General features: G+C 45.5%; 2 protein-coding genes across 4 annotated transcripts in view; one reads left to right on the forward strand and one right to left on the reverse strand.

The window, feature by feature from the left end:
- Sez6l (seizure related 6 homolog like) overlaps positions 1–13,709 on the forward strand; it is a 193,870-nt gene that overhangs the window by 137,618 nt on the left and 42,543 nt on the right. The window lies entirely within an intron of this gene.
- Positions 10,071–13,007, reverse strand: LOC103746734 (coiled-coil domain-containing protein 121-like). The gene is made up of 2 exons (XM_008849027.2): positions 12,831–13,007; positions 10,071–12,575 (listed from the first exon to the last, which is right to left on the reverse strand). Exon 2 carries the CDS (start codon positions 11,937–11,939, stop codon positions 10,716–10,718), a length of 1,224 nt encoding a protein of 407 aa, XP_008847249.1. The 5' UTR covers positions 11,940–12,575; positions 12,831–13,007; the 3' UTR covers positions 10,071–10,715.

Genomic DNA, 13,709 nt, shown 5'->3' on the forward strand with positions numbered 1-13,709 from the left:
GTGTCAAAAGCCTTTTCTGTATCTATTGAGATGACAATGTGGTTTTTGTCTTTGAGTCCATTTATATGATTAATGATATTTATTGACTTGCGTATATTGAACCATGCCTGCATCTCTGGGATAAAACCTACTTGACCATGGTAAATGATCTTTTTGATCTGTGTCTGTATGTGGTTTGCAAGTATTTTGTTGAGAATTTTTGCATCTATATTCATTAAGGATATGGGTCTATGGTTTCTTTTTTGGTTGTGTATTAGAGTGATGCTGGCTTCATAGAAGGAATTTGGAAGTTCTCCCTCTGTTTCTATCTTTTTGAATAATCTGAGTAGAATTGGTTGGAGGTCTTTTTTAAATATCTGGTAGAATTCTGCTGTAAATCCATCTGAGCCTGGGATTTTTTTAGTTGGGAGGCTTTGTATTACTGTTTCAATTACTGTTTAAACTGTTGAGCTCTTCTTGGTTTAACTTTGGAGGTTCCCATGATTTCAGATATCCATCCATTTCTTTTAGACTTTCAGATTTAGTAGCATATAGGTTTTTAAAATATTCCCTTATAATGGTCTGGATCTTTTGGGTGCCTGTTGTGATGTTTCCCCTTTCGTCTCTGATTTTGTTGATTTGGATTTGCTCTTTCTTTTGGTTAACTGGGCTAAGGGTCTGTCTATCTTGTTTAGCTTTTCAAGGAATCAGCTCTTAGATTCATTGATTCTTTGTATTGTTTTATTTGTTTCTATTTCATTAATTTCTGCTCTGATTTTTGTCATTTCTTCTCTTCTGCTGGGTTTGGGTTTCATTTGTTCTTGCCTTTCCAATGTCTTGAGTTGCAGTGTTAGGTCATTTATTTGGGCTCTTTCTAATTTTGTAGGCACTAAGAGCTATAAACTTTCCTCTTAGGATTGCTTTTAATGTGTCCCAGAGGTTGCGTTGTGCTGTATTGTTCTTTTCGTTGAATTCCAGGAATTCTTTTATTTCTCCTTTGATGCACTCATTGTTCAGGAGTGTGTTGTTTAATCACCACGAGTTCCTGTAGTGTCTTGGGCTTCATCCAGTGTTGATTTTGAGCTTTATTGCATTGTGGTCTGATAGAATGCATGGAATTATTTCAATTTTTTGTATTTGTTGGGGTTTGTTTTGTGGTCCAATATGTGGTCAGTTTTTGAAAAATTTCCATGGGGTGCTGAGTAGAAACTGTATTCTTTGGTGCTTGGGTGGAATATTCGAAAGATGTCTGTTAGGTCCAGTTGATGTATGGTACCATTTAATTCAGACGTCTCTCTGTTTATTCTTTGTCCAGTTGACCTATCTAATAGAGGAAATGGGGTACTGAAGTCCCCTACTCTTACTGAGTTGAGGTTAATCTGTGTTTTAAAGTCTTGTAGTATTGTTTTTATGAATTTGGGTGCACCAGAGTTTGGTGAATATATGTTCATGATTGTAATATCTTCTTGATTCATTGTTCCTTTGATCAAAATGAAGTGGGCCTCTTTTTGATTAGTTTTACTTTGAAGTCTATTTTGTCAGATATTAGAATTGCAACCCCTGCTTGTTTCTTAGTGCCATTTTCTCGGAATACTCTTTTCCATCCTTTTACCTTAAGGTAGTGCCTGTCCTTGAAGGTGAGATGGGTTTCTTGCAGGCAGCAAAGAGATGGATTTTGTTTCTTAATCCATTCACTTAACCTGTGTCTTTTGACTGGGGATTTCAGTCAATTGATTTTTAAGGTTATTATTGAAAGATGTGTATTAGTTGCTGTCATTTTGATTGCTGTTTGTGTTCTCTGTGTAATTTTGTGTTTCCTAGATTATACCTTTGTTTATTTTTTTTCATTGCCCCTGGGATATAGTTACTTCTCTCTCTGCTCTCTGTGTTGCTTCAAGTATTCTTTGAAGCACTGGTTTTGTGGACGTGTATTCTTTGTCTCTTTGTGTCATGGAAGATTTTTCTTTCCCCCTCAACTGTAGTAGACATTTTTGCTTGGTATAGCATTCTGGGCTGGCATCTATTGTCAGTAGAACTGGAAACACCTTGGTCCAGTTTTTTCTGGCTTTCACAGTTTGCATTGATAAGTCACCTGTATTCTGATGGGCTTTCCTTTGTATGTGACTTGTTTTTCTTTTGCTGCTTTCAGTATTCTCTCTTTGTTCTGTACATTTAGTGTTTTTACTATGATGTACCAGGGAGAGTTTCTTTTCTGGTCCTGTCTGTTGTTCTATATGCTTCTTGTATTTATATGGGCATATCTCTCTTTAGTTTTGGGAAATTTTCTTGTACGATTGTGTTGAAGATCTGTTCCATGCCATTATCTTGGGATTCTTCTCCTTCCTGTATGTCTATGATTTGTAAATTTGATCTTTTTATGATGTCACACAATTTCTGCATAGTCCACTCTTACGTTTTCTTAAATTTTTCATAATCATTGCTTGAGTGGTCTAATTCGTCCACATTGACGTCCAGTCTTGATATTCTGTTTTCCATTTCATTCATTCTATTGGTGAGGCTTTCCCGTGTCAGTTCTGCTTGCATTTTCTTCAATGCTTCTATCTCTTCTGTGAATTCATTCAGAAGTTTATCCCTATCGTCTTTCAGCTCTTTGATTTGTTTGCTCGTGTGTTCTTTAAATTTGCTGAATTCCTTGATCATGTTTATGATTGTTCTTTTAAATTCACTGCCCTGGGTTATCTCTAGGGGGTTCTCCTTGTAGAACTCTTCTACAGGATTGGTGGAGTTTGGTGGGGACATAGCGTTTTGGCTTTCCATTTTATTATTCTTTCGTTGTAGTTTTGGTATGTGAATTTCTTTTGTTGTGTATGATTCTGATATGAGAATTATGTTTAAGTATGCTTCTATTTGTATTATCTGGGTGCCTAGATTCTTTCTTTATTGGTTATGTAAAGCTGGTTGGTACAGGATTCAGGTTCTCTCAGGTTTAATTTGGAGGGAACTGATGGCTTCAGGTCAGCTATTCAGGGGTACCCACAGAAGCCCAATTCAGGTTCCAGTCAGGTACACTCAGGCTTCCTTCACCACATAGAGGCAGTATCTGGGTGTTCTCAGGCAGTCCCCTGCATTCTCAACCCTATGCCAAAGGGAGGCCAGAGGGAGGCCAGAACTGGGTACTCTCTGGCAGTCTGCTGAGATCCAAGACGCTACACAGATGGAGGTCCAAACCCACCATCTCAGGCTGTTTGCCAGGATCTCAGTCTTAGCACAGCAAAGCCAGACCTGCCTTGGGGCCTTGGGAGGTGCCCCACAAAACCCCAGGTAGGGGGACGGGTATGGTACAATTAGGGGAGGCTCACCACCACGTGGACGCAGGATCTGGGGCCTCTCAGAACCTCCCCTGGGGTCTCAGGCCCTCTGCTAGATGGAGGCCAGAGGGAGTCCAGAACTCAGCACTCTCTGGCAATTTGCTGAGATCCAAGCCGCTACACCAATGTAGGTCCAAACCCACCCTCTCAGGCTGTCTCATTTTGTCCCTTCTTAAACTGTGAGCCAAAATAAACCCTTCCTCCCTTAAATAGCTTTTTATCAGAATCTCACAGCAACAAGACAAGAAGCAACTACATCCTGGAAACTCAGAGACCGATCATACTGGGGAGATGAAGGGTCTAATGTCCAGATGCTTGAGACAACGGGAAGTGGGTCAAGACCCAACTGGGGACTTCCTGGGAGAACAGACTGAGAAACTGACTGTAGTACATAGGCTGCCGTTTGTTATTTCCACCACTCGATTCTATCACCAGTGCTTTTTCTGCCCCACCCCGCAAAGCTGGTTATAAATGACTGCTTTTTTCACTTGGTTCACTCAAAGTAAAGTACTAGCCATGAAATTAGCAGTTTGGTGAGGAAATCATGTGTGCATGTATTTAATTCACATTTAAGTAAATACATAGCCATTCAGCATTTTTATAAATGCATTTGACGCTTTTAAATAAGGTTGCTAACCTAAAATCATCTTGAAAATGCCGCTAGGGACTCTTTTAAGGACATGATATCTACTCAAGGGTGAAATACTTGTTTGAAAAGAGAAAAGGAAAGCTGTCTGGTCATTTCTTCCTGTGGAATGCAAACTTTAGCTGCAGAGTTTAAAACCTTGCCTACTGCCTCTGCACCATAGCCAGGCTCCAGACCTGGCTGGGGTAGGAAGCTGGTACCTGCTGCTGCAGGAAAGATGCCAGTCTGTGCAACACATTAGTGCCCACTGTCCTCTGTTGTCCCCAGGAAGAGCTACATCCCCAGAGTTGGCCTGGAAAGTCTGGCTGACGGAAATTTGCACTGTATCCTGACTTCCCTTCACGGTAGACCCCAGTGAAAGCTGTCATGATGGTTCTTGGGACTGTGCATTAGTTATGTCTCTGTTGCTGCTATAAAATACTATGACCAAGGCAACTTATAAAAGGAAAGATTTATTTGGCTTATGGTTCCAGAAGAATGAGAGTCCCGCATGGCGGGGAGGCACAGTGGCAGCAAAGGCAGAAGCAGAAAGCTGAGCCCTCACATCTTCAAGCATGGGCAGGAAGCAGAGACAGCAAGCTGGAAGTGGGACCAAGCTATGAATTCTCAAAGTCCTCCCCAGTGACAGGCTTCCTCCAGCAAGACCACACCCCCTAAACCTCCCAAAACAGCACCACCAACTGGGGACAAGTATTCAAATACTTGGAACCTATGAGGGACATTCTCATTCAAGCCACCACAGAGTTTGTGTCCTCGTGGATCAGGCTATACATTCACATGATCCAGAGTTCAAAGGAACAGACAGACCACAGTAAGGATTATTCTCCTGCCTTTCACCAACAGTTGGCCCCATCTACCTTCTGTCCCCACAGGCGGCCACCATGGCTTTTCCTACTGTCTTTCCGAACTCTTCCAAAATACTTCCAGATAGGCACGCAGGATCTCTGTGAGTTTGAGGTCAGCCTTGTCTACATAGCAAATTCCAGTGTACTACATAGTGAGTCCTACATACATAGCTACATACATACTACATACATAGCTACATAGTGAGACCTTGTCTCAAAAATAAATAAAAATATATAAATAAATACATAAATACATAAATAAATTTGGTGCTGAACAAATTGCTCTCGTCTCAAAAATAAATAAAAATATATAAATAAATAAATACATAAATACATAAATAAATTTGGTGCTGAACAAATTGCTCAGTGGTCAAGAGCACCGACTGCTCTTCCAAAGGATTCAGGTTCAGTTCCCAGCACCCACATGGCAGCTAACAACCATTTGTAACTCCAGTTCCAGGGGATCCAATGCCATCTTCTGACCTCCCCAGGCTTTGCACACACATGGCACACTTACATATGTGTAAGTAAAACTCATACACATAAAATAAAAATAAAATCTTTAAAAACACTTCCAGAGCCACAGCACAAATGACTTCCATGACAGAGTCAAGCCACCCAGATCAAGTGACAGGTTTAATACCGATTAGCTACTCATAATAACAATAGACAGAATGAGCTAATTATTACCAAAGGATACAGAGTGTGCAGGAGGCAAAAATCACACAGGTGCCGTAAAGAGGAGACAGCACCAAAGGAAGAAGGAAGGTTGGAAATCCAGATTGGGTTGAATTCATGTCATGATGATGTAGGAACACATGTGAGGTCTGACAGGCAGTGACACTCCAGCCTACTGATTTGACTTGCTGTTTGATTCTTATTTTATGATAAAGGACCAAGCCAGACCCACTTCTTGGAGACAGGGCCCTGTGTCTTTCTGGAGATACGGTATGAAGTAGAGGTTCAGAGCCAGGCTTGGGCAGACAGGCTAGTCTAGAATCCCAGGTCAGATTCCTGAGCATGTAACTTCTGGTTGATTCCTGAGCATGTAACTTCTGGTTAAGTCTCAACTCTGGTTGAGTCTTAGCTTCCTATCTTAGAGGAGACTGAATGCTTAACACTCGTTGGCAGTACTGTCGCTCCAAAGCTAGATGTGGTCCCTAGAAATCTGTCTTCAGCATCCAATGGGCCCAATGGTTTATCAAGCACAAAGTGTCAGAGATCGTTGGTAACTTGCACATGGAAGAAAAATGGGGAGGGGGCAACAGGAGCCCCAGAAGTATGTTAGGAAATGTTAGAGATGTGTCTGGGGTCCCAAGAAAATGACCACACTATCCAAAGTATCTCAGCAAGGCAAAAAGTTTTATTCTGCAGAAGAATGCAAAGCTTCTCTAAATCCAGCAGCAAGCTCACCAGCAGAGGTCCCTAACACACAGGGGTATCCCTGACACAAAAGGGTTCTTTGCCCCACTCTAACTGGTCAGAGCTTGGCCTCACATTCTTACACGGTTGGCTAATTCAAAATGGCACAGCTGACAAGCAAAATGCATCTTTTGTGAGCAGGATGCAAACTTGAACACAAATTTTAATCTTAGAAAAATGCTGACCGGGGAAGGGAGTTTTGCCAGGTGATGTTTTTGCAAATTTCTTTGAAGATGGAGCTTTCTTTGTCTCATCTAACTCTTTGATAGAAAAAAAAATAGAATATTTCATTTACATTTCCCACAGGAGCTATCACTTGGGGGAGCCTGCTTCCCATGGTGGGGATTCAGTTTCACCCCATGTACTGATTCTAGTCAGGGGACCAAGGTGATGGGGCCCCTCCCAAGGCTGAGGCAGGTGAAAGTCCAGTCAGAGTTAGGAGCCCCAGTGAGATTCGGGTCACAGCCCCAGTCACAGCACAGGAGCCAAGACTGAAAATCCCAACCGACCTTGGGCTGTTGCTGCCTCACCTCATCAACATGAGTTCAAGTTTAAGTGCTGGAGATGCAGCAATGATACAGAGATGCTCTCTATGCTCAGAGCTAATAGGCTAGCACAGACTTGTCCTAACTGTGGAAGAGCCTCTCACTGAGCTCTGTATGAAAAAGCACAGGCCAGCTCCCACCATGTGTGGGACAGGGAGGGCTCTTTTACCAGAGGATCATAGAGAACCAAGATGAAAGCAGAAACAGAAGTTCTATGTGGAACAAGGTAAGCTATAGAAAACCCTCAGGAAAGAGGGACATGTACAGGAAAGCCACCAATGTCGGCAAAAGCAGAGAAACTAGAGAGATGAACAAGCAGACAAGACTGGCCACAGAGTTGGCCCTGCACAGACAGTAAGAGATGAGGTTGCAGGCAGGTGTGGGGGTCCAAAGGATGTACCAGAGCCTTGGCATTAGCATTCAAAGTCCATGCTTTATCCTGACATTTCATGGCTGGTTTTATTTCCTTTTTAATTACAGTAAAATTCTCATAGTCATGTTAACATAGACTATTTGTGTGTGTGCGTGTGTGTGTGTGTGTTTCATGCATTCAAAATGCTGTGTAACCAACATTTTCTCTGTGTGTACAGTGCATGTTTATGCATGTGTGTGCATACAGGAGCACATGCACATGTGTGCACATGCTTGTGGGGGTCAGAGGTTCAGGTTGGTGTCTTCCTCAATCACTTTCCCCCTTCTCTTGAAACAGGTTCTCTCCTTGAACCCAGAGCTTACCGGCTAGACAGCAAGCTCTGGAGATCAGCCTGTCTCAACCCCCAACCGCAAGCTCTAGGGATACAGATGTGCACGAACACACCCAACATTCACATGGGTGCTGGAGATTTAAACTCCAATCCTCATGTTTGCATGGCAGGCATTTTAGATGCTGATGATGGTGATGATGATGATGGTTGTGATGGTGATAGTGATAATGATGGTGGTGGTGAAAATGATGGTGATTATGGTGATTGTGGTGATGGTGATAGTTGTAATGATGATAATACAATGATGGTAGTAATAGTGATGATGATGATTGTGATGGTGGTGGTAATGATAGTGATGACAGTAATAATAATAACAGTGATTATAGTAATACTGTGATCATGTTCATGGTGCTGGTATGATGGTAATGATGGTGATGATGGTAATTTTGATGGTGGTGGTAGGGATGATGATTATGGTTGTGATGACAGTCATGATAAAAGTGATGATCATCGGTGATGACAGTGATGGTGGTGGTACAAATTTTGATGATGATCATGATGATAGTAGTAGAGGTGATGATGGTGACATTGATGGAGATGGAAGTGATGATGATGATGGCTATGATGAAGCTCATGACAAAAACTTCAAGTCACCTCACCAGATTCATTAGATACTGAAAGGGAACCTGCAGTTTGATTCATGGTCTCCTACATTCTTAACCATGTTATGTGGCTCCTGGCACAGACTAGATTTATTATAAGCTAAATTCATAGACAAGAAACCTCAGGACAAACCACATGTCCACTTCAAAAGGACAAGACTGACAATGAATACCAGGTTTTCTGATTCCCACAGACGTGGGCTCGTCTCAGCACATACTTTCTTCCTTTTAATGGAGAGCAAATACATGCAGGAGTTTGTAAAATGAAAGCCATTGCAACTTTGAAGACCCAGCTACTGCAGATAGGTCACTAAATGAATGATGGGCCGAGACCAACAACGCGCTGACTGGAGAAACAGCAACTCTGAATCAGCTGTGAAGCGGTGTGCAGCAGGCGTTCCCACCATACACCTGCTCTCACCGGCCTCCCCCAGCACTTTTAGGAGTGACTGATGAGTCCATGGTGCTTGGAGCTAAGGAGGCTCTGCCGTTGTATCCCAATCAGGATGTGTTACCATGTATGGAAGACAAAGAAACTGAACTGTCTAAACTTTACTTTGTTTGGGCTCTCTCTCTCTCTCTCTCTCTCTCTCTCTCTCTCTCTCCTCTCTCCCAGTACAAATAAACTGCTTCCTGCAAGAGCCAGGGCTTTGTGGCTCCAGGCAGGGTTAAAGGTAGACATTTAGTTAAGATCTTGTTTCAAGTACAAGATTAGTTACATATATTTTTAAGAGTTTGGTTTAGTCTTTTAATGTTTAGATGGAGGTGTCATGGGTAAGAGAGGCCCAATTAATGCAATCTATATGTATAGTGCCCAAGGAAAATCATGGCACAACTTATCTTAAATTAAGAAAAGCTTAGCCTTTTACACCTCATGTGCAGTTCAGTTTCTTTGATTCCTGTATATGGTAAAATATACACTGATCGTGATGCTCTGTGCTACAAGATCATAACAGGGAGAACTCTGTACATACACCCAGGCACAGATCATGTTACTCTTCTTTTCCTTTGTTCTGGAGGTTCCTGAACACAAAACGATCGCTAGCTGTTTCTTTCCTACCACTTACTGAATGCCTTCTGTGTGCAGGGGAAGGTGGTAACTCCAGAATTTTGATAGAATAGGACTCTGGGGGCTTCTGGCTACATGTTAACTGTCAGGGGTCATGAGTCCAGGGCTATGTCCCGAGAGCACACGTGCAAGGCAGGCGGACAGCTGCTGTTAGGCAGGGCTGGTTTAGGGTGGAGCCTAGGGGACTAATGGAGATGACCAGAGCCTATTAAAATCCCCTTATGGCGCCACCCTGGCCGAGTCTTCATGAGCCGCTGTGACAGGTGTTAGGTGAGGTACTAGAGTCATTGTTACACCCAGTCACCAGAAGAACCCTTCACAGGGTCCTTTGGTTTTCTGTTGCTCAGTTCTGACCACTGGAAACACCACCATGGGGCAGGGACAGCCCCACAGATCAGCAAGCACTGCGCTGAGAACTGGATGGAGATGGCAGGAGGGGACAGTTGTCCATCAGCTTCAGATACAGGGGCTTGACTGGGGGCTACCTGCTGGACCTCCCGTTCTCTGGCAGGGAGGTGCCACTGTGCCACTCCTCTTAACCCTGCAACAGGCCCCATCTCCAGCAAGATGGACAGATGACACTGAAAGCTGGCTCTTAAGCCTTTCACTGTCATGGCCTCCAGTCTCCTTGACTATATAGCCACACCAGAGACACACAGAGTAGTGAGGCAGGACCTTCAGAAACTGCGTGTGCCCCTTGCTCCCTCTGCCTCACGTCACGCCCTCCCCTCACCCACTGATTCTGATCTTGGCAGCCTTACTCTCACATTTGAATAATCACAGGCAGGCTTTTATTTTTTAATAACAACTTGTTTAAGAGCAAAATACTTTACAAGAGAGTTTAACTCTGTAATTTAAGTCTATTCAATTCATTTTTCAGTACAACTTGAAATTAATTCATATTACAGATAAGTAAAACTGAAAATTCTGTTTTTGATTATTTTGAAATTTTTCACTTGCAACAATGCCCAGAACTGGATGAGTCAACTGTGTTTTGGCACACAGAAGCAGAGCTCAAGCACAGGGCCGTGCTCCACACTAGGACACACGGATCTGCAGATGACCAGTGCAGCTTCAGCCAGGCATAAATGTAAAAATGCAGTTCTTCAAATACCAGCCCACAGCAGCCTAAGACAGGATCCTACTGCTGTGCGATGGGCATGACTGTTGGGACTGGCCTAATTGCAAACACACTCTGGGCACAGCAGAGTCCACACTGGAACAGGAGTGAACATAGCTCAAGTGCGCTACAGTGGGGGTTGCTGCATGGGGGCCGTGCTTGAGAGACTGAACACCAGTGATTCCCAGTGTGCAAATCCCAGTCCAGACTGGAACCCACTGCCCGGTGCTGCTCCTCTGGGGAGCTCAGTCCTCCACCCCCGACAGTTCTACCCTTCTCCCCTCATTGTTACAGCAGCATCTTCCTCCTCTGTACACTGCCCCGGAGCTCCGGCTCCAGTGCTGATTCCTCGCCTGTGGCAGCGATTACTTTGGGCTGGCCTTTGGCCTGGTGCCTAGGGGACAGCCCTGTGTGGGTGTGGAGCGGCCTGTGGTTTGGGGCAGCCTTGCCTGAGCCTGCGGTCCTGCTGCTGCTCCTGTAGACGCTGCCTGCCCCGGATCAGGGCCTCCACGTACCACTGCTGCTCTTTCCACTGCTGCTTCCTCTTCTCCAGCTTCTTCCTTCTGGCCTCCAGCTTGCAGTACTCTTGATCCAGCTGCCTCAGCCCCTCCCACAGCTGCCGGTTCTCAGTGTTGACTCCCCGGCAGAACTCGGTGTGAGCCTGCTTGGCTGTGGCCGCCAAGGCCTTGGCCTTCTTCTTCAGCTCCCTGGTGATGTTCTCTCCCGACTCCAGCAGGTTCAGCTCCTGCACCTGCTTCTCCAGGGCAGCCCTTTCCTGCAGGAACTGGATGTGAGCCTCACGGTCCATGAACCGGGTGTCCGCTGGGATGCTGGCCTGCTCCTGCTCCAAGGCCCGCAGCTTCCTTTCCTGGCTCTCCCTGATCCCTGCAATGGGCTTCAGGGTGCGCAGCTGCTTCCTCAGGCCAAGCTGGACCTTCCTGCCCTGGCTCAGCTTCTTCTGGAGGTCCGCTGTTCGTGAGGCATAGGTGGAGACTAGCTCCTGCCTCCTGTCCTCCACTTCCTGGCACCCCTTGAAGTGCTCTCTCCACAGGGAGTCATACTTCTGCTGGCTCTGCTCCTTTTTCTGCTTCAGGTACTCCAGGAAGGGCTGGGTATCTGCATCCTCGAATGACTTTTCCTTCTGCAGCTCCCTGGAATCCCGCAGCAGTACTTCCTTCCTGCTCTTAACTGGCTTCATCTCCTGCTCCAGCTGACTCACCACAGTCACAGGCCTCCTCTTCACTGTCCTCTCCGGCCATGTCAGCAGGTTTGACTTCAGATAGTGGTTGAGAATGGTGATATATGGAGACTTTTGAGGGGAAGCCTGGGGGCTGGCAGGAGCACCCTCATGGGACTCCAGAGGTTCACTGGGGCAGCTGTCCAGTTCAGTGACACTCAGGCTTATCGCTGAGGAGCAAGTGCTGATGGTCTGGCCCAGCCAGTCCTGGGAACTTTGTCTAGATGGATGTGACTCCTTCTTCTTCTGGGTCTGTAAAACTAGCTCTGGCCACTTCACCCAGAAGTCACACATGGCCATATTCCTGGCCAGGGTAGGTCTGTACTTGTCATGGAGTGTCAGCAGGCTAGCTTCATCCAGCTGTGCAGGAGGTGCAGACATTTGGGCTCCTTCTCTGTAGGGGAAGAGGGTGCCTTTCCTGCCTCTGGTATCCCAGGTGGTGGAACTCTTATCTTTGGGACTTCATTTTTCTTGCCCTCTCATAGTCAGGACCTTGCCCTCCCAGATCCTGCTACAGATGCTCAGCACCCTTTCCTGGCTCGTCCCAGACTCCTCCCCTACCTTCCTTTGTAACCACACTCCATCACAGTCCCCGCTCTGCCCCAGCTCTGGAGTTGCTGACTGCCTGCCTAAACTCAGAATGTGGGCTGTTGGAGGCCAGTCTCCATTGGTGCTGTGGCCTGCTGGGTGGGGCTGGAGGAGTGAGTTGGGGCCTGGAAGAACGAAGGTGGGGCTAGCAAAGAGAAGGCGGGGCCTGGAGGGGGGAGGGCATGGTGCAGAGTGAAAGAAGGCTGGACCTGGAGTAGTCCTAGAGATCCATGTGGAGAATCAGGCTGTGGGAGAGGCACAAATGTTTTAATTTGCCTCTCTGTGGGAGAGGTCAAATGTAATCTTGGGGAACCAGGTGCCTAGAGGTCCCAGGTGAGAGGAGATGTTCACTGTCTTCCCGGTGGATGTGCTACTAACTATCCAAGTGAGGTTTTTGGAGTCCATAGGGGGAGTTAGCTAGGGCAGGTTCTATGAGAAAACATAAAAAGGCAACAAGGGTTAGGGTGTAGCAGTGATTTTTAGCTTGAGAGGATTGTCTTTTACCCATGTGACCTTCCATATCTTGTCGGCTTGGTCCAACCAATCCCCTGATGCAGGCTTCAGATACGAGTGATGTATCCAGGTCTTGACACCATCCACTTTGACCATGGTGGGGGTGGTGAGGATCATGATTTATGGCCCCTTCCAACGAGGTCTAGGGGGCTCCTTGTGGTGTCGCCTTACCCAAACAAGGTCTCCTGGCTTGAATCCATGCAGTTGGGCTGGTGGCAGTTCGTAGATGTGCCTCAGCAAAGGGAAAATGTTTTGTGCAATCTGTAAGGCCTGTAGGGACTTAAGGAATTGGGATTCAGGCACATCAATTAGCACATCTGAAGGCAGTTTGGGAAGCAAAGGGGGTGGTCAGCCATACATGATTTCATAGCGTGTTAGGCCTTGAATATAGGGGGTATTTCTGACCTTATATAGGGCAAAAGGTAGGAGGCCTGTCCAGTCATAGCAATTTCTAGGGTTAATTTGGTTAAGGTCCGATTCATTTTCTCTACTTGTCCTGAACTCTGGGGGTGGTATGTGCAATGTAGCTTCCAATTAGCCCCCAGTATTTTAGAGATGAAGGCTGGTCCATTGTCTTATCCGATCACAGAGGGGAGTCCGTACCTTGGTATTAGTTCACTGATGATCTTCTTAACCACCGTTGAGGCAGTTTCCCCCTTTGTGGGGAGCGCTTCGACCCATCCTGAAAATGTATCTACAAAAACTAGGAGATATTTATAGCCATACCTGCCAGGTTTAACCTCAGTGAAGTCCACCTCCCAATGGACTCCAGGCACAGTGCCCCTCTCCCTTCTGGCTGGGCACATGACTTTTACTCTTGGATTAGTAACCTGGCAGGAGCAACATCTGGAAAGACAGCTCTCAATCATTTTGGTTAGATCAAAGATGTGGTATGGAGTCAGGAGTTCTTGTAACTTTCTCTTTCCTAGGTGAGTCCCTTTGTGAAGTTTATATATTAAGTCCTCTGCCAGCTTATGCAGCAGAATGAGCCTCCCATCAGAGGTGTATCTCCATCCATGCTTGATCTTGGTGTTTTCCAGGAAAGTTAAA

This window comes from Nannospalax galili, unplaced genomic scaffold (genome assembly GCF_000622305.1).
Source record: "Nannospalax galili isolate Female #2095 unplaced genomic scaffold, S.galili_v1.0 scaffold1945, whole genome shotgun sequence".
Lineage (NCBI taxonomy): Eukaryota > Metazoa > Chordata > Mammalia > Rodentia > Spalacidae > Nannospalax > Nannospalax galili.

Bases quoted from the DNA above. Each gene is read 5' to 3' on its own strand.
- LOC103746734 (XM_008849027.2), bottom strand. From the start codon at position 11,939: ATGTCTGCACCTCCTGCACAGCTGGATGAAGCTAGCCTGCTGACACTC.